The sequence below is a fragment of the Ranitomeya imitator genome, chromosome 1, assembly GCF_032444005.1.
Source record: "Ranitomeya imitator isolate aRanImi1 chromosome 1, aRanImi1.pri, whole genome shotgun sequence".
Lineage (NCBI taxonomy): Eukaryota > Metazoa > Chordata > Amphibia > Anura > Dendrobatidae > Ranitomeya > Ranitomeya imitator.
Window position 1 is genome coordinate 609,454,320 of NC_091282.1, and position 21,863 is coordinate 609,476,182.

Here is a 21,863-nt window from a genome sequence, read left to right on the forward strand (position 1 = left end):
CCCTTAAAGTATCCCCGTCAATTAATAACAAGATGACCCAGTTATATATAATTCATCAGTCATATTTGACCCCAGTGAGACTTTTTCGGATGGGTCGATACTCGACGTCGGAATGTCTGCGTTGCCACTCACCGGATGCTGATTTCATACACATGATATGGCAGTGCCCAATTATTTTTCAATATTGGAGAGAGGTAACGTCGTTATTGACCTCACTATTGTCAATCCCGGTCCTTCTTGAACCCCTGATCTGTCTGTTTGGAGTGTGGGATGAGGAGGTTTGGGAACATTATGTTGGGATTTTTTTACGAGAAGTATTATTTTTGGCACGAAAGATGTTGGCGTTGCGATGGATGGGAAGGTCACCCCCTACACTTAGGTCCTGGGTTGAGCTGGTGAACACAATTGTCCCATATGAACGCACACTCTACCAGAATAGGGGTTGCCCGGGCAAATTCAATAAAATCTGGGATAGGTGGAATGCCTCCCATCTCACTTTGTGATCTAACCGATTGATAAAGATACAGTTTATTTGATCTCTTGTTCTGCAGATATTGCGCAATGGAGAGTATAATGTTACTGCTAAAAGGCGACGTAGTAATAGTTTTGGAGGTTTAGTCTAGTTTAGTTTGATTATAGTTTAGGAACTCTGCATACTGACAGTTCCATAATTTCACGTATATGTCTTATTCCGTATATATACAAATGATTGGTATATGTATGCTCTGATGTCTTTTTCTTTCTTGCGAATGTAACCGTGCAAGTCAATAACAAAGACAAACATTTATACTGTATTTTATTGTGATTAATAAATAAACGAATTTAAAAAAAAAAAAAAAAAAAATAAGCCTACCTTGCCTCAGAGAGATACCCCAAAGGAAAAGGCAGCCCCCCACATATCTTATCCTGGTGAGTCAGTGGAAGGGTGAGACTAATTTTGCCCAATCTTAGTTATTTTGCTGGGACAGTTCTGTGTGTTATTTCCTGTTTTGTGGATCAATAACATATTGCCACACTGTTTTACCCTCGCTGTGTGTTGTCTGAGTAGTGTTAAGCATACGAAAAAAGGAGAGCGGGCGTTCAGTGGGATGATCCCTGGTCCATGCAGTTTCGGCTAACGGACCAGAATACCCGCTGACCCCTGTGTCTCCACAGTGAGGCTTAGCTTCGCACAAAAGCTTGGTTTTTTTCAGGTCCTAGGAGGTCCTCACTGCAGAGCCCCTGCCAGTTCTGGGACATTGTGCTGCAGCAGATGATCAGACCGGCCTCTCACCACTCCTGCAGCAGCATTTCTGACTTCTGAGCTCGATATGTCTTGATAGCAGCCTCACACGGTTCAGCTCGTCTAGGTGACCATGATGGGGTTCCACCCAGCTCCTGCTCCAGGTCAGAACTCTGAAGATCCCACACTGTGGCCCAGTATGGAGCTGGCTGCAGGACTTGTGATGCCTGTCTGATTACTCCGCGAGGAGGACAGCATGACTTTATCCTCTGGCCAGGTAGGTGATGTACTGTTTTCATGAAAGCCTCTGCTACCTTGAGGAGAAGATTTGGTATCGCTGGCTCAGCATCTGGAGACCTCCGATAACCTCCCATCAACCCAAAATAACAAGCAAAAATCACCTCCAAAACAGCCACACCCAAGGGGCTGATCCTCTTCCAAAGTGGGTCCACTTGCACATTGCAAGCCTTATTGTTAGTGATGGAAATCTTGGAAATCTTATTCCAATTCTTATCACAAAAAATGGACACGAGGTAAAGAATTGTTCATCAGAGGAATTTAGTGAAAATGACAATTCTGCACAAAATATTCCCTTCATCGGAAGCAATCAGACCGGGCACAACAATACTGAGGGGCCGGGTACAGGACTGCTAAGTGTTAGCCCTTACACTGCATGAAGCGTGATTGCGAGCTCAGCAAGAAATCAACATGCAAGAAATCTGAGGAGAACCTGCCCCAATGTCCAAGCGTAAAGTGTGGCTGCTTGTGCTGTAAGGTCACTTGTGCTTTTATCTTTTGAGGTGGTCTGCGAGACATACGGAGTGCGTCACCTATATGTCACCGTATCAAACATAGATTATTTAGTCTCTAGGTGAGCAATCTCTTTACTCAGGGCTCTCCTTATGTACTCCATTCATGCTGTGAGGTCGCTGGTTTCCTCTCCGATTAGTTGACAGAAGACGGCGCAGGGAAGAAGTAGAACTGAGGTCTCCACAACTCTGCATGGGGGTCCCAACCTGACGTCTATCATGATCCAAGGACAGGGGACTTTTCGGAGGCTGTGAAGTGACAAAATGGTGCTACTTGTTACACCAAGAAATGAAAGGAGCACACTGAGCAACACAAGAGGTCACAGAACAAGCAGGAGAGAAAAATTGGTAAAGGCAAAAATACGAATCAGAGACCTAGTTAATCGCTCAAACGTAGCCATATGTCTCTCACTGGTATTTCAAGGTCTCCTCTGCTACCTGTTAACATGAGGGGACACAATCACCAGATCATGCCCCAGCGTGGACATGGTTACAGACGGCATTACCGGTTTGGAATTGTCTCCTCCATCTTTCAGACTCCGTCGAGATCTATTCAGAAATCTGGCCACAAGAACTCGGGAATTACGCCCTCCTTTCAGGTCTCCCAAAGACAGAGCTCCACTTCTGGAAAGTCGCTGAGCAGTTTTGCGAGTGAAATGGATTCTGTTTTTACCATCTGAATTAGTGCGTAGAAGTTTTGGCGATCCGGGCGGATGGTGTCTGTATAGCATGGCTCCTTCACAAAGTCCTGCAGTGTAAGAAGCAGAAGTCACAATGAGCCACGCCATCCACCTGCTCCCACCATCACAAGAGTTCTCCACACACAAGATATTAGTAACTAGTGGTGAGAAGAGAAGTAAAAAGGAATATACAGCAATACAGCTTTACAGCAATAACGGCTTTCTGAACGGTAGAATGACACGAGCAGAATTCATCATGTGCCACATTCAGAGCACTAAGCTCTCATGCCAGTATTCTGGTTGTCAAATCTACCCGGGATTATAACTCCGTCAATTCTATACTGCCCCTGACCTGTATACGCAGATGCAATCGAGACATTGTCTTCATTTAGAGCCTTGGAGTAACTGGGAACCCCAAAATCTGAGAAGGAAAATATGAACAGAAATATGTTATAACGTGGCCTAGACATGACACCAGCACAGACGACGCCATGCTGTGGCACATCTACATTATAGTGGTGAATTGTCTGACGTGTCCCTGTAGGTAAAGACTCCTAAAAAAGGACCTGTCAGCACCTACTTGTGATGTGAAGACACGGCTGTAATGGCGCTGTGATACACTTTGTGGTTCTGCTTTACTCACAATTTGACATTTTCTGCTAAACACATTTTGGTGCACAGGGGCAAGAATATGCACTGGATCTTTTCCTCCCTGTCTGATTCCCAGCCCCTCCACCTGCCTCTAGTCCAGTGGTTCCTAAAATTTCTGACCTTGAGAGCCACATTCAGCTCCTGTCCCTCTCACAGTAGTGGTAACCAAAGCCCCCATTACGGGTGTAATGATAACCAAAGCTTTTCCACACATCACCCTGAAGAAGTATACCAAGTTCCAGGGGTTCCCACCACACCCCACCATATTCAGCATTATCCCATCACGCACTCCCAACACAGTCACATCGATCTTCAAGCACCTTCTCTGACCAGTAGTATCATCCTGTCTCCAGCGTACCATATTTAAATCATCTCTAAACCCCCAAGGCCAGTAGATGTGTACACAGATCTGCTCTTCTGTGCAGGGCTACTCACAAAGTTCACCATTTTGAGATGTGCTCTTCATACCAGTTTACTAAATCTGGAACTAATGCACCAAGCTGACAGACAGCGGCGAGCCACAATTCATGGGACCGCGAGCCACATGTGGCTCCCGAGCTACAGGTTGGGGACCCCTGCTGTAGTCTGTGATCCCCAGCCCTCCGGTCTATAATCCCAGCTCCTCCGCTCTGCCTCTGATCTGTGAGCCCGCCCCTTCGATCAATGATTCTCCGGACAGTGAATGGCGGAGGGACCATTGATCGCAGACCAGAAGCAGGTTGAAAGACTGGGCATTGCAGACAGGAGGCAGGCCGGAGAGGACAGGGATCGTAGGCTGGGGTCTAGCGAAGGGGCCGGGGATCACAGACCAGAAGAAAGCGTTGATGCTGGGGATCACAGATGGAACGCAGGCGGAAGAGCCGGGATCACAGATGCAAAGCAGGCTGGGGATAACATACCAGAGGCAGGCGAAGGAGCCGGGGATCACAAAGTGGAGAACACCAATGCACGGTCCTGCCCCTGTGCACCGAATGCTAACAAATTTCTAGCAGAAAACTTCAAATGTTGATTACAGGACAACCACAGAGCAGATTTCTGCACCAAAGGTATCTGTGTAATCAGTATCTTGGTGCTATTACAGCCATGTCTACATCACCAGATGGTGCTGACAGGTTGTCTTGGAACTGAGGAGGAGGAGGCCGGCAGCTCACCTGTACTGAGCAGTGAGGAAATCCCTGGGTCACTGTGTGAGCGGATGACAAGTCTTGGGGTGACATCCATGGACAAAGCTTTGGGCCGGGTGTTCTCGCTGTACCTGCGATGGGGACAATCGGGAACCTGGCAGGAAGTGCTGTGGTGTAGAGAGCATCCGGACCCTCTCTTTGCATCCCTCTCATGTGAAGCCTTTGCTTTTACACGTAATTCTGGGAAACAAGGACCCACTGTGCAGCCAATGGTTTCCAACCTGTTACAGCTCCGCGTGGCCCCACTGGCTGCATGTGTGGGAGCCTCGGGACAGTCACTGGAGGTGGAGCACGAGAAGGAGCGCACCCCTTTAGCACGAGGAACTGCCACTTCCTCAAAAGGCCCTTGCAGGCTAACAGTGGGGCTCTGCTGGTGGAGGCCACACTGCCCACAGTCAGCGCTCAGACAGTAGTCGGCCCGGCTGCGCTTGATGAAGCGATATTGGACATAACCCACGGATCCAGCAGGGCCCTGTATCTCCAGCAGCACAGAGTCTTCAGAGGGGCTGCTGTCCTCTGCAACAGAGTGGGATTGTGATCAGAGAGTGCGGCCAGAGGCCTCATATCTGAACAGAGAGTACAACAGACAGTTACATAGTGCAGAGTATACAGTCGTAAAGTCACTAGGCACAATATCGCCTGCTCCTACCTCTGCTCCCTCACCACTAGCCCACGGCTTCTCAGCTATCTCTTCTCACTCCCTATTAGCCCCACGGCTTGTGTTATCTCTGCTAACTCCCCATTACCCCCAAGGCTTCTCTGTTATCTATGCTCACTCACCGTTATCTCTGACCATTCACCATTAGCACCACGGTTTCTGCTATCTTTGACCACTCACAGTTACCACCGTGGCCATCTCTGCCTACTCACCATTACCACTGTGCCCAGTGGAGTCCATTCTGTCTGACAAGCTTGGGCAGGACTCTTCGTTTCCTTGAACATCATATAATGTTGCCTATGCAAATACAAAAAAAACAAAATTAACCTAGAAACGTGCAGGAAACACTGTGCGACCAGTTGCCCATCACATCACTTTCACATCTTGCTACACGCCCTATCGCGCCCCTCTCACTTCCTGCCATACATTCTCACAACATACTTGCACCTCTCTCACATCCCGTCACACTCCCTCTCACATTCCGTCACACGCCCCCTAACATCCCGTCACACACACCCTCACATCCCATCACACACCCACACATCTTGTCACACCTGCTCTCGCCCCGCTTACATCTTGTCATACCTGATCTCACCCCACTCACATCTCTCATCTTGTTACACCCCTTTTCGCCTCTCACATCTTCAAACCCCCTCTCACATCGTGTCACATCCCCTCTCGCCCCTCTCACATCGTCACACCCCCTCTCACATCTTATCACACACCCTCTCGCCCCTCACGTCTTGTCACACCCTTTTCTCGCCCCTCTCATCTTGTCACACCCCCCCTCACATCTTGTCACACCTGCTCTCACCCCGCTTACATCTTGTCATACCTGATCTCACCCCAATCACATCTTGTCACACCCACTCTCGCCACACCTCCTCTCGCGCCCCTCACATCTCTCATCTTGTTACACCCCTTCTCGCCTCTTTCACATCTTCACACCCCCTCTCACATCGTTTCACATCCCCTCTCACATCTTGTCACACCCCCCTCTCACATCTTGTCACACCCCCTTCTTACATCTCGTCACACCCCTTATTGCCCCTCTCACATCTTGTCACACCCCCCTCACATCTTGTCACATCCCTTATTGCCCCTCTCACATCTTGTCACACCCCCCTCACATCTTGTCACATCACTTCTCGCCCATATCACATCTTGTCACATCCCTCTCACATCTTGTCACACCCCCCTCTCACATCTTGTCACACCCCCTTCTCACGTCTCGTCACACCCCTTCTTGCCCCCTCACATTTTGTCACACCCCTTCTCACTCCTCTCATCTTGTCACACCCCCTCTTGCCCTGCTCACATCTTGCCATATATCATTCACACCTTGTTACACCTCTTATTGCCCCCTCACATCTTGTTACACCCCTTCTTGCCCCCTCACATCTTGTCACACCCCCTTCTCGCCCCTTTCACATCTTGTCACACCCCTTTCTGGCCCCCCTCACATCTTGTCACACCCCTTATTGCCCCTCTCACATCTTGTCACACCCCCCTCACATCTTGTCACATCCCTTCTCGCCCATCTCACATCTTGTCACACCTCCTCTCACATCTTGTCACATCCCCGCTTACATCTTGTCACACCCCTTCTTGCCCCTCACATCTTGTCACACTTTCTTGCCCCTTTCACATCTTGTCACACCCCCTCACATCTTGTCACACCCCTTCTCGCCCCCCTCTCATCTTGTCACACCCCCTCATCTTGTCACACCCCCCTCTCATCTTGTCACACCCCCCTCTCATCATGTCACACCCCCCTCTCATCTTGTCACACCCCCCTCTCATCTTGTCACACCCCCCTCTCATCTTGTCACACCCCACTAACATCTTGTCACACCCCACTAACATCTTGTCACACCCCACTCACATCTTAAAATAAGAATAGTGGCGGGTGCACCACTAGAATATAAGCAAGTATATAATGAGGTAACAGGGTGCTACATTAGGCATGAAAGCAGCAAATATAATCAAAGAAGAAAAAGAGCCAAAAAGAACGTGCACACCTGCTACAAAACATATAGCAAAATATAGAATACATTTTATTACAAGCAAAGACACCATACAAATATAAAATCAATTAAAAAAATTGTACCAAAGTACACAACACCCCCATATAACAGCCTATGCAGGAAATACGAAATCTGCAAAAAACACGCTAAATATACTGTACTAATAAACACCTTGTTCACAAGAAATACAATATGAGGTATACCAACATGAATGTTTATAACAAAAGATACACAGACCAAGCTCTCTAAAAAACACACACACACACACACACACACACACACACACACACACTCTATAGGCGTCCCTATATGTGTCCTAAATGAAAACAAATGAAAGGGCATATAGCGTGTACACATATATAATATGCTGGTGGCCCTGAAAGGGTGAAAGGAATGCTGCAAATGAGTTAAATCTCGCAAAGTACGAGCCTGCAAATAAACCCTGGGAACCACAGAGAGTAGAGAGAAGCTCAAGTAAATCCGGCAATGAAGACAACCTGGAGCCCGGTCATGTATCTGGCAAAAAAATGTGGACCACAGAGAGAGCAGGAAACACTGTGCAATGCTGAAAAGTGAAAGCAGCAAGGAAAATAGTCCACAAAACACCCAGGCTTATCAGGGCCAAAATGTGGGGTGTGGGAAGATCCCACACGTATCACTGCTAAAGAGCAGCTTTGTCAGGGAAAGTGGTACACTTAAGCAAGTGTCCGCTTTATATATCTAATATATAATTGCCTAGAATACTACTTCCTGCAATTTGTGCCAACTTCTGTGGCTTTGTCCGGAGCTAATGTCCGGAGCTAATGTCCGGAGCTAATGTGCGGAGCTAATGTCAGGAGCTAATGTCCGGAGATAATGTCCGGAGCTAATGTCCGGAGCTAATGTCCGGAGATAAGTGACGTCAACAGTGTCCAGTGTCTGATTGGTTGCCGCCTGCTGCGAGCGACCAATCAGAAACGTGCCGTACTGTGACACACTCCGCCCGCCATTTTGGTGTTATTTTTGAATTTTTACCTCACAGCAAGTTTCTACTGCGTGGAGGCGGGCCCAGTGACGTTGCTCTTCAAGCTCCTGCCGAATTTCGTCAAAAAAATGATAATACCATTTACCAAAACTATATATATTTAGTTGTGAAGTGGTTCAGTGACATTTTCACACCAATTTTGAACTTTTGTTTGGTGTTTTCTCCATATACTGCCTATCATTTTTGTTCTTTCTTACTATTATTTATTAATTGTATTATTCTTACATTTGAATAAATAAAGTATATATGGATTCTAGACTCCCGATTCTTTAGAATCGGGCTGCCATCTAGTATAGTATAATGAGGACAAGCCGATAAAGGTGGGAATGTGGTCCTTTGGCCCACCCACCTATATCTGGAAGAAGCCCATAGTGCGTGTGTGTTTTTTTAGAGGGCTTGGTCTGTGTATCTTTTGTTATAAACATTCATGTTGGTATACCTCATATTGTATTTCTTGTGAACAAGGTGTTTATTAGTACAGTATATTTAGCGTGTTTTTTGCAGATTTCGTATTTCCTGCATAGGCTGTTATATGGGGGGTGTTGTGTACTTTGGTACAGTTTTTTAATTGGTTTTATATTTGTATGGTGTCTTTGCTTGTAATAAAATGTATTCTATATTTTGCTATATATTTTGTAGCAGGTGTGCACGTTCTTTTTGGCTCTTTTTCTTCTTTGATTATATTTACCCCCTCTCATCTTGTCACCCCCCCCTCTCATCTGGTCACACCCCCCTCACTTCTTGTCACACCCCTTATCGCCCCTCACATCTTGTCACACCTTCTTGCCCCTTTCACATCTTGTAACACCCCCTCTCACATCTTGTCACACCCCTTCTCGCCCCCTCACATCTTGTCACACCCCCTTCTCACATCTCGTCACACCCCTTCTTACATCTTGTCACACCTCTTCTCGCCCCCTCACATCTTGTCACACCCCCTTCTCACATCTTGTCACACCCCTTCTCACCCTTCTCACATCTTGTCACACCCCCTCTTGCCCTGCTCACATCTTGCCATATCTTTTTCACACCTTGTTACACCTCTTATTGCCCCCTCACATCTTGTCACACCCCCTTCTCGCCCCTTTCACATCTTGTCACACCCCCTCACATCTCGTCATACCCCTTTCTGGCCCCCCTCACATCTTGTCACACCCCTTCTCGCCCCCCTCACATCTTGTCACACCCCTTCTCGCCCCCTCACATCGTCACACCCCCTTCTCACATCTCGTCACACCCCTTCTCGCCCCTCACACATCTTGTCACACCCCTTCTTGCCCCCTCACATCTTGTCACACCCCTTCTCACCCCTCTCACATCTTGTCACACACCCTCTTGCCACATCTTTCACACCTTGTCACACCTCTCTCATCTTGTTACACCCCTTCTTGCCCCTCTCACATCTTGTCACACCCCCTCTCACATCTCGTCATGCCCCCCCTCACATCTTGTCAAACCTGCTCTCGCCCCGCTTACATCTTGTCATACCGGATCTCACCCCACTCACATCTTGTCACACCTCTTTCACACCTTGTCACACCTCCTCTCGCGCCCCTCACACCTCTCATCTTGTTACACCCCTTCTCGCCTCTCTCACATCTTCAGACCCCCCTCTCACATTGTGTCACATCCCCTCTCACATCTTGTCACATCCCTTCTTGCCCCTCTTACATCTTGTCACACACCCTCTTGCCACATCTTTCACACCTTGTCACACCTCCTCTTGTGCCCCTGACACCTCTCTCATCTTGTTACACCCCTTCTTGCCCCTCTCACATCTTGTCACACCCCCTCTCACATCTTGTCACACCCCTTATTGCCCCTCTCACATCTTGTCACACCCCCTCTCACATCTTGTCACACCCCCTCTTGCCCCTCTCACATCTCATCTCATCCCTTCTTGCCCCTCTCAAATCTTGTCATACTCCCTCACAACATACTTGAACCCCTCTCACATCCCATCACACCCCCTCATCTCGCCACGTCTCACATCTGGTCATGCCAGATCTCGCCCCACTCACATCTGGTCATACCTGCTCTCGCTCCACTCACATCTTGACACACACCCTCTTGCCCTGCTCACATCTTGCCACATCTCTTTCACACCTTCTCTTGCGCCAATAACACCATCTTGTTACACCCATTCTTGCTCCTCTCACATCTTGTCACACCCCCCCTCACATCTTGTCACACCCCTTCTCACATCTTGTCACACACCCCTCTCAACTTGTCTCGCCCCCTTACATCTTGTCACACCTCCTAGCTCATATCTTGTCACACCCATTCTTGCCCCTCTCACATCTCATCCATTCTCGCCCCTATCACATCCCGTCACACCCCCTCTTATCTTGTCACGTCTCAAATCTTGTCATACCTGATCTCGCCCGACTCACATCTGGTCATACCTGCTCTCGCTCCACTCACATCTTGACACACACCCTCTTCCCCTGCTCACATCTTGTCACACCTCCTCTTGCGCCCCTCACACCTCTCTCATCTTGTTACACCCCTTCTTGCCCCCTCACATCTTGTCACACCCCTTCTCGCCCCTCACATCTTGTCACACCCCCTTCTCGCCCCTCACATCTTGTCACACCCCTTCTCTCACATCTTGTCACACCCCCTTCTCGCCCCTCACATCTTGTCACACCCCCTTCTCGCCCCTCACATCTTGTCACACACCCTTCTCGCACCTCCCATCTTGTCACACCCCCTTCTCGCCCCTCACACCTGGCTGTCCTCCCTGATCCCCATGACGCTTTCGTAGGATGGTGGGAAGTCTGCAGGGTAGAGAGGGATGGGGCTGTCCATGGACCCATTGTATGTGATGCTGTAGAGATTAGAGAAGTGATTATTACTAGTGGTGATAATAGTCTAAACCCCCGTGCCTTCTTCCCCTACCTCTGTGCGTCAGTCTCCGAGCTGCAGGTGTATTCTGGTGGGTAATATGGCGGTGGAGGAACAGGGGGCACAAACTCCTCACACTCCATCATACGCTGCAGGATCACCTCTTGAGAGAAGCACTCAAGGTTGATAGAAGTAGATCTCTGCTGTGCCAGCTTTGGATAAAAACCAGACGTGTGAACAGGACCAGCACCTGCACCCAACGTCTGTGCGTCTGCACATGCGGCACAGAACTTACAACATGGGTGATATCCAATGAGAATATCTGAATGCAGCAGATGACAGCGGACAAGGTGCAGATGATGGTGGAAAAGATGGTGAGGCCACAGACACTAAACAACAGGTCCTAGGACAGAGAATAGTCAGTAGATGACTGGACAGCCAACAAAAAAAGGACACCAGTCTAGATAGGTCACCCAGAGGAGGAAAGGCAAGACACGGATAGCATACCACCTTCAGTCACCCACCTTCAGTGCCACGCGAATACTGTCACACTGGTGGTTGGGGTACAGTGTCAACTTCTCCAGCTCTCTGCAGTCAGGCAGCGCCTCCTGCTGGCCAACTGGATGGCAGCAAATACACCAGTTGTTTTCCTGAATAATAGACGGCAGGAAATGGGAGATGCGAATCAATGAGCCTAGGTATAAAGACAGAAGAAAGCAGCATGGGCACTCACCTTTTTACAGGAATTAAAGGATTTCACTAGCTGTCCGTTCTGGCAGGAGAGAATGGAACCAGCCAGGCTGAGCATCACACTCAGGGCACTGACCAGCGTGAACGCCGTCACCTGAAAAATGATTCAGCAGCAGCACTGTCAGCAAACTACTCATTATACTGGTATACACTGCCACACCGCCTTGTATGTCCGCACCTAAATATCACCCTACCCGCGTTCTGCAAGTGATTGAAGACTAATATCCACTGTTATCTAAACCTCCATCTCCCATCTGCCGGACTGCTCTTGTGCTGCACCAGCTCTCTAGAATGCACTAACCCCAACGCTCCAGTGCCCGTTTCTTCATAAAATATGTTACTGGCACTATTCATATGCGGTCTCATCTCAGAACCTAATGTGTGAATTAATCAGTATCCCCTAGTGTGTGCACATACTGACAAGGGAGAGCCCATGAACGTGTTCAACCCTGTATTATATTTTAAGTAAGATGGCAGCACCATTATATGAAACAAGCACTTTCTCAACCCATCATGTGACCCAGTGTTCCTCAGATTGAAAGCGCTTTTGAGCATTTCTTCATGATCATTGTGAACTAGCCCCAACCTGCGGCCTAATGATCCGTACTTACCACCAGAGTGATCGGCTTTTTCCATGAGATGCAGCCAATAAGGCCTGAAACAGCCAACTGAGCAGCAAGAGGAGGAGAAGAGCGGAAAAAGAAGTATACGGGAAGAAGGAGAAAGCAATGGTGCAGAGCCGAGACCACAGTCAGGTGTTGTGAGATACAAGAGAGAATTGGGGACAGGTACAAGACCACCATAAGGAGAAGATGAGTCTCAGTGATGGAGGAAATGAAGATGATGCAATAAATGAAGGATGAATCGAGGTTACAGAAAAGAAGGAAAAAGGGACAATGTTAGAATAAGAGTCTGAAAAATTCTCGAAAATTGAATTAGTACAATAGGTCAATAAATGGAAATGTCAGCAGAACATCAAAGTCACGACAGCATTAAACAGCGGAAAAATATGGCATCCATCATAACTAAATCCGCAGACAGCTTGAATACACATACAAGTGTGAGCGACACCTGGCCTTCGCTCTACTCCTAGTACATCCCCCTATACAAATACAGGTATGAGGGACACCTGGCCTTCTATCTAGCCCTAGTACATGACCCAAACACGTACAGGTATGAGCGACACCTGCCCTTCTATCTACCCCTAGTACATCCCACCTAAACGTAAAGGTATGAGCGACACCTGGCCTTCTATCTACCCCTAGTACATCCCCCATACACAAACATGTATGAGCGACATGGCCTTCGCTCTACTCCTAGTACATCCCCATATACACACATAGGTATGAACAACACCTGGCCTTCTCTCTACTTCTATTACATCCCTCAATACACATACAGGTATGAGCAACATCTTGGCTCCTTTACTCCTAATACATCCCCTCCAACACATACAGGAGTGATCGACAGCTGGCCTTCTCTCTACCCTTAATACATCCCGCTTTACACATAAAAGACACCTGGTCTTTTAACTACTACTAATACATCCCCCCATACAAATACAGGTATGAGCAACACCTGACCTTCTCTTTACTCCTAGTACATCCCCCATACAAACAGTTATGAGTGACAACTGACCTCTCTACTACTAATAGGTCCCCCTATAAAAATAAAGGTGTGAGCGACATGCCCTCTCTATCCCTAGAACATCAGCCATACACATACAGGTATGAGCGACACCTGGCCTCCTCTCTACTACTAATACATCCCCCCATACATATATAGGAGTGAAATCAAGCCTACTCTCTACTCCCATTACATGCCTCCATACACACAGGTATGAGCGACACCTGGCCTTCTCTCTACCCTTACTCTAGCCCCCAAAACACATACATGTATGAGCGGAACCTGGCCTTCTCTCTACTCCTAATACAGCCCCTGGAAAAAATTATGGAATCACCGGCCTTGGAGGATGTTCATTCAGTTGTTTAATTTTGTAGAAAAAAAGCAGATCACAGACATGGCAAATAACTAAAGTCATTTCAAATGGCAACTTTCTGGCTTTAAGAAACACTAAAAGAAATCAAGAACAAAAAAATGTGGTAGTCGGTAATGGTTACTTTTTTTTAACCAAGCATAGAGGAGAAATTATGCAGTCACTCAATTATGAGGAAAAAATTATGGAATCATGAAAAACAAAAAAAACCACTCCAACACATCACTAGTACTTTGTTGCACCACCTCTGGCTTTTATAACAGCTTGCAGACTCTGAGGCATGGACTCAATGAGTGTCAAACATTACTCTTCATCAATCTGGCTCCAACTTTCTCTGGTTGCTGTTGCCAGATCAGCTTTGCAGCTTGGAGCCTTGTCATGGACCATTTTCTTCAACTTCCACTAAAGATTTTCAATTGGATTCAGATCTGGACTATTTGACCTTGTGTGTCTTTTTTCAAGGAATGTTTGCACAGTTTTTGCTCTATGGCAGGATGCATTATCATCTTGAAAAATGATTTCATCATCCCCAAACATCCTTTCAATTGATCCTTTTCTGTCTAAATCCCATTTCCTTTAGGCGATTTCTTACAGTTCGGTCACAGATGTTGACTCCAGTTTCCACCCATTCGTTCCTCATATGTTTTGTTGTGCATTTCCTGTTTTGGAGACATATTGCTTGAAGTTTCCAGTTTTGACACTGAGGTCTTCCTTGGTCTACCAGTATGTTTGCCTTTAAACAACCTTCCCATGTTGTTTGTATTTGGTCCAGGTTTTAGACACAGCTGACTGAACAACAAACATCTTTTGCAACATTGCGTGATGATTTACCCTCTTTTAAGAGTTTGATAATCCTCTCCTTTGGTTCAATTGACATCTCTCATGTTGGAGCCATGATTCATGTCAGTCCACTTGGTGCAACAGCTCTCCAAGGTGTGATCACTCTTTTTTAGATGCAGACTAAAGAGCAGATCTAATTTGATGCAGGTGTTATTTTTGGGTATGAAACTTTACAGGGCGATTCCATAATTTTTTCCTCAGAATTGAGCGATTCCATAATTTTTCCCCTATGCTTGATTAAAAAAAAAGTAACCATTACTGACTACCACATTTTTTGTTCTTGATTTCTTTTAGTGTTTCTTGAAGTCAGAAAGTTGCCATTTGAAATGACTTTAGTTTTGTGCCATGCCTGCGATGTGCTTTTTTTTTCTACAAAATTAAACAACTGAATGAATGAACATCCTCCAAGGCTGGCGATTCCATAATTTTTGCCAGGGGTTGTATATCTCTCCATATACATACAGGTGTGAGCAACACCTGGCCTCTCTGCCCCTAGTACATCCCCTCATACACATACAAGTATGAGTGACACCTGGCCTTCCCTCTACTCCCAATACATCCAGGTATGAGCGACACCTGGTCTTTGCTTTACCCCTATTATATCCCCCCATATACATACAGGTATGAGCGACAACTGACCTTTGCTCTACCCCTAATACATCCCCCCCATACACATACAGGAATAAGCGACACATGGCCTCTCTACTCCTAGTACATCCCCCCATACACATACAGGTATGAGTGACACCTGGCCTTCTCTCTACCCCTAATACAAGAATGAGCGACACCAGGCCTTTTTTCTAACCCTATTACATCCCCCATAAACTTACAGGAATGAACAATACCTGGCCTTCTCTCTACCCGTAGCAAATCTCCTCATACACATACAGGAATGAGTGACACCTGGCCTTCTCTCTACCCCTAATACAAGAATGAGCACAACCAGGCCTTTTTTCTAACCCTATTACACCCCCCTATACAGAAACAGGTATGAGGGACACCTGGCCTTTGCTCTACTTCTAATACATCTCCCATACACATACAGAAATGAGCGACACATGGCCTTCTCACTACCCTTAGTACATCCCCTCATACACATTCAACTATGAGCAAAACCTTGCCTTCGCTCTACTCATAATACATAATAGTACATACTCCCCCCCCCCCCCCCCATACACATACTGGATCTCTCTCTACCCATAGTACATACCCCTATACACAGAGGTGTGAGCGACACTAGGCCTCCTCTCTACCCCTAATACATCCCCCATACACATACAGGAATGAGTGACACATGGCCTTCTCTCTACACCTAGTGCAATCCCCACACACATACAGGTGTGAGCGACACACGGCCTCTCTGCTCTTAGTACATTCCCCCATACACATACAGGTAGGAGTGACACCTGGCCTTTGCTCTACTTCTAATACATCTCCCATACAGGTATAAGCAACACCGCGCCTCCTCTCTACCCCTAGTACATCCTCTCCATACACATACAGGTATGAGCGACACCTGGCTTCTCTAGTCCTAGTACATCCTCCCCAAACACATACAGGTATGAGTGACACCTCGAATCCTCTCTACCTCTAATACATCCCCCCATTAACATACAGGTATGAGTGACACCTGGCCTCTCTACCCCTAGTACATCCTCCCCATACACATACAGGTATGAGCGAAAACTGGCCTCTCTACCCCTTGTACATCCTCCCTAAACACATACGAGCGACACCTGGCTTCTCTACCCCTAGTACATCCTCCCCATATACATACAGGTATGAGTGACACCTGGCCTCTCTACCCCTAGTACATCCTCCCCATACACATACAGGTATGAGCGAAAACTGGCCTCTCTACCCCTTGTACATCCTCCCTATACACATACGAGCGACACCTGGCTTCTCTACTCCTAGTACATCCTCCCCATACACATACAGGTATGAGCGACACCTCGAATCCTCTCTACCCCTAATACATCCCCCCCATTAACATACAGGTATGAGTGACACCTGGTCTTCTCTCTACCCCTAGTACATCCTTCCCATACAGGTATGAGCGACACCTGGCCTTCTCTCTACTCCTAGTACATGCTCCCCATACACATACAGGTATGAGCAAAAACTGGCCTCTCTACCTCTAGTACATGCTCCCCATACACATACAGGTATGAGCGGCACCTGGCCCTCTACCCTTAGTACATCCTCCCCATACAGGTATGAGTGACACCTGGCCTTCTCTCTACCCCTAGTACACCCTCCCTATACACATACAGGTATGAGCGACACCTGGCTTCTCTACTCCTAGTACATTCTCCCTATACACGTACAGGTATGAGCGACACCTGGCCTTCTAGCTACTCCTAGTACATGCTCCCCATACACACAGGTATGAGCAACACCTGGCCTTACTACCCCTAGTACATCCTCCCCATACAGGTATGAGTTACACATGGCTTTCTTGCTACCCCTAGTACATCCTCCCCATACACATACAGGTATGAGGGACACCTCGAATCCTCTCTACCCCTAATACATCCCCCCATTAACATACACGTATGAGTGACACCCGGCCTTCTCTCTACCCCTAGTACATCCTCCCCATACAGGTATGAGCGACACTTGGCCTTCTCTCTACTCCCAGTACATGCTTCCCATACACGTACCGGTATGAGCGACACCTGGCCTCTCCACCCTTAGTACATCCTACCCATACAGGTATGAGTGACTCCTGGCTCCTGGCCTTCTCTCTACCCCTAGTACATCCTCCCTATACACATACAGGTATGAGCGACACCTGGCTTCTCTACCCCTAGTACATCCTCCCCATATACATACAGGTATGAGCGACACCTGGCCTCTCTACCCTTAGTACATCCTCCCCATACAGGTATGAGTGACACATGGCCTTCTCTCTACCCCTAGTACATCCTCCTCATACACATACAGGTATAAGCGACACCTCAAATCCTCTCTACCCCTAATACATCCCCCCATTAACATACAGGTATGAGTGACTCCTGGCCTTCTCTCTACCCCTAGTACATCCTCCCTATACACATACAGGTATGAGCAACACCTGGCTTCTCTACCCCTAGTACATCCTCCCCATATACATACAGGTATGAGCGACACCTGGCATCTCATACCTGTATGGGATGTACTAAGGGTAGAGATGCCAGGTGTCGCTCATACCTGTATGTATATGGGGAGGATGTACTAGGGGTAGAGAAGCCAGGTGTTGCTCATACCTGTATGTGTATAGGGAGGATGTACTAGGGGTAGAGAGTCCAGGTGTCACTCATGTGTATGGGGGGATGTATTAGGAGTAGAGAATGCCAGGTGCCGCTCATACCTGTATGTGTATGCGGGATGTACTAAGGGTAGAAAGGCCAGGTGTCGCTCATACCTGTATGGGGAGCATGTACTAGGAGTAGAGAAGCCAGGTGTCGCTCATACCTGTATGTGTATAGGGAGGATGTACTCGGAGTAGAGAGAAGGCCAGGTGTTGCTCATACCTGTATGTTAATGGGGGGATGTATTAGGAGTAGAGAGGATTCGAGGTGTTGTTCATACCTGTATGTGTATGGGGAGGATGTAGTAGGAGTAGAGGGAAGGCCATGTGTCGCTCATACCTGTATGTGTATGGGGGGATGTACTAGGGGTAGAGAGTCCAGGTATCACTCATGTGTATGGGGGGATGTATTAGGAGTAGAGAATGCCAGGTGCCGCTCATACCTGTATGTGTATGCGGGATGTACTAAGGGTAGAAAGGCTAGGTGTCGCTCATACCTGTATGGGGAGCATGTACTAGGAGTAGAGAAGCCAGGTGTCGCTCATACCTGTATGTGTATAGGGAGGATGTACTCGGAGTAGAGAGAAGGCCAGGTGTTGCTCATACCTGTATGTTAATGGGGGGATGTATTAGGAGTAGAGAGGATTCGAGGTGTTGTTCATACCTGTATGTGTATGGGGAGGATGTAGTAGGGGTAGAGAGAAGGCCAGGTGTCACTCATACCTGTATGGGGAGGATGTACAAAGGGTAGAGTGACACCTGGCCTTCTCTCTACCCCTACTACATCCTCCCCATACACATACAGGTATGAACAACACCTCGAATCCTCTCTACTCCTAATACATCCCCCCATTAACATACAGGTATGAGCAACACCTGGCCTTCTCTCTACTCCGAGTACATCCTCCCTATACACATACAGGTATGAGCGACACCTGGCTTCTCTACTCCTAGTACATGCTCCCCATACAGGTATGAGCGACACCTGGCCTTTCTACCCTTAGTACATCCCGCATACACATACAGGTATGAGCGGCACCTGGCATTCTCTACTCCTAATACATCCCCCCATACACATGAGTGACACCTGGACTCTCTACCCCTAGTACATCCCCCCATACACATACAGGTATGAGCGACACATGGCCTTCCCTCTACTCCTAATACATCTTCTCATACACACAGGTATGAACGACACCTGGCATTCTCTACTCCTAATACATCCCCCCCCATACACATGAGCGACTCCTAGCCTCTACTATTACATCCCTCCCCATACACATACAGGTATGAGCGACACATGGCCTTCACTCTACTCCTAATACATCTCCTCATACATATACCGGTATGAACGACACCTGGCATTCTCTCTACTCCTAATACATCCCTCCCATACACAAGTGACACCTGGACTCTCTACCCCTAGTACATCCCCCCCATACACATACAGGTATGAGCAACACATGGCCTTCGCTCGAGTCCTAGTACATAACACATACACATACAGGTGTGCGCAACACCTGGCCTTCTCTCTACTAACAATACATCCCCCCATACACATACAGGTTTGAGCGACACCCGATTCATTTCATCTTTCAGAAACAAGAAACATTCGTCCAATTCTAAGCTCTTCTTACCCGACCGGAGCTCGGATATGCCTTCCACACATCTTCCATTCATAACACTTGTGTTCATGCTCCACACTGTTTGGTCAGGACTGTGCACACCCAATTATTCATAGACCCCAACGTTGATTAATCATAAGCAATGCTTGGGGGAAGGCAGAAATAATATATTTGCCCACCTGAGACATACAAGAAACATAACCACAACTTACAGAGAATCCAGCCCAAGACGGACATGAATGTTTGATTTTGGCGTTTGTGGTGATGGATGCCGTGACCAGACTGAAGGTGACTATTAGGACCCCTAGAATCACCTGCACAAAGCCCAGCGCTAGCAGCACATGTGTCCAAGCCCGGTGTAGCCTCAGCTGGGAAAGGCTGCGGGATGTCCGTCCAGTGAGAGAAAAGCTGGAATCTGTTGGGGAAGGCATCACTACACAGGGTTCCAATTTCAGCGCTCATCAGGAGACCCATCTACCATAACAGGGGCTTCAAAGAGGTGCTCAGTCGGTGCATCTATCTGCAGAACACAATCCTCACCGGAGAGAGCGATTAACCCCTAATGCTCAGTGTGCATTTTAGGATAGTCATTCCACAGATGATTAAACATTTAGAGGATTTAGAAGGAATTTTAGGCTCATTTGTCTGAGAACGCAGCAGCGGACAGGCATGCAAACGACTCAAGAAGCCAGAATGGATGGGCGCTCTTCACACAACACACTCCTGGCAAAGTCAAGGCAGAACCAGAGAAAGCGGTGGTTATCCACATTACCAGATCAGTCTCAGCATAGCCCCCAATTTAAGGTCCCATATGACAAGCTGGAGTCATCACAAAGCAGAGCCCACAAACCTCTGACCCCAGGAAACTTCACACTGCAGGGGACAGGACCTAACCAAATCTGAGACCATGAGATGGTGGGGCAGGAGATTTGCACTACAGATACCGGTAAAATGATGCCCCCAAATAATGACTGACACTACAGAAACAACTGTGTAGGCAAGGCTGAAAAATGACATCTGGATGAATGGCTGAAAGCAGAGATCTGGAAAATGCTCTGTTCTGAATGGATGAGATTGAGAGAATGAATCCAATAGTGAAGACGCTCTGGATTCTGAAGAAAACAAGAGTGGTGACCAGAAGACTTAAAAGTGTAGCATGACCCCAGGCTCCAATGATTCACAAAAGGTAGAAGTCCACCCTTTAGGGTCCTGAGATCATGTGTGCTGGAGGAGGGGAGGCCATCACTTAGACTTCAGAAGTGTTAGTGGAAGCACTGATCCACACCGGGATGTTCGTCAGCAGAATCCGAGACCCATCACACCGGGATGTTCATCAGCAGAATCCGAGACCGATCACACCGGGATGTCCGTCAGCAGAATCTGGGACCCAGCACACTGAGATGTCCGTGAGCAGTATCACGGAGCAGCAGGGGATGGATTATCCAACGGGGAACTCAAACCCGAGCAAAGCTGCAGAAATATTCCTCTGGCATCTGCTCAGCATTCTGACAGCTGCAGTACTGCGCAGATCCCCTCCCCTCTATACAGCAAGGCAGGCTGGGAAATGTAGTCTGCATGGGGGTGGGGGGCCTGTGATGTCACACATTTAAAGGGACAGTAAGCATTAACCTTTCACATGCTGTACAAATCAGACTTGTCTTCAGCTCCCACTAACCAGCTGAAAATGAAGTGATCCACTGGAAAGGACAAGACCACAGGACTCCCTGGGAAACTGACATATGTGGCTGCGACCAGAGAAATCCTCCATTTTGGATTATGGGGATTAGATGTGTTATACAAACGGATTTAAAAGTCCTTGACTGAAGAGCTAACACTCCTCAGCATACTGACTCGAGCTGGCCTGACGCAAAAGATATCCAGAAATAAGAGGCGTATTACGGCTCTGCTCCCATCCCCCATCCCCCTGCGGACCAGTATTCTAATGGAACCCTTTTATCTGGATCCTGGACGTCTGCTCGGGTTTCAGGCAGCAAAAAGGAAATGAACGTCAAACTCATCTTTTATTAATGCCTCATATTCCTAAACAGCTTCTGCGCCAAGAGCAGTCGGCACCACCTCCTCCCATGCAGCTGAGTGAGGAGCCTGCCCGAAGGGAGGAGGCAGTCACCGCGCCGTGCGGGGAAATGCCACATTGTGAAAGATGTCAGAAATTATCTGCACCAATAGCTGCACTACCAGGGACAGGCGCAAAAATGATGGGGTGTGATTCCCTTCCAGACCTCAGCTTGAACGGA

General features: G+C 47.7%; 1 protein-coding gene across 5 annotated transcripts; it reads right to left on the reverse strand.

The window, feature by feature from the left end:
- Positions 1–1,763: 1,763 nt before the first annotated feature.
- ENTREP3 (endosomal transmembrane epsin interactor 3) lies at positions 1,764–21,143 on the reverse strand. Of its 5 annotated transcripts, XM_069769184.1 has the most exons (12): positions 19,821–21,132; positions 12,464–12,520; positions 11,836–11,946; positions 11,627–11,752; positions 11,398–11,505; positions 11,157–11,314; positions 10,986–11,085; positions 5,417–5,501; positions 4,514–5,062; positions 3,064–3,132; positions 2,538–2,779; positions 1,764–2,280 (listed from the first exon to the last, which is right to left on the reverse strand). In XM_069769184.1, the coding sequence occupies exons 1-12, from the start codon at positions 20,037–20,039 to the stop codon at positions 2,107–2,109; spliced, it is 1,998 nt and encodes a 665-aa protein (XP_069625285.1). In that variant the 5' UTR covers positions 20,040–21,132; the 3' UTR covers positions 1,764–2,106. The 5 variants fall into 5 exon arrangements, with proteins under 5 accessions (XP_069625285.1, XP_069625300.1, XP_069625309.1 ...); XM_069769199.1 differs by lacking the exon at positions 11,398–11,505 and having other exon boundaries at positions 19,821–21,143; XM_069769208.1 differs by lacking the exon at positions 11,398–11,505 and having other exon boundaries at positions 19,923–21,130.
- Between the last annotated feature and the right edge of the window lie 720 nt (positions 21,144–21,863).

Bases quoted from the DNA above. Each gene is read 5' to 3' on its own strand.
- ENTREP3 (XM_069769184.1), bottom strand. From the start codon at position 20,039: ATGCCTTCCCCAACAGATTCCAGCTTTTCTCTCACTGGACGGACATCC. The intron at 11,086-11,156 runs GTAGGGGAAGAA...TAATCTCTACAG, and splicing joins TCGGAGACTGACGCACAGAG to CATCACATACAATGGGTCCA. The intron at 5,063-5,416 runs GTGAGTAGGCAG...ACTCTGTTGCAG, and splicing joins CACTGGGCACAGTGGTAATG to AGGACAGCAGCCCCTCTGAA.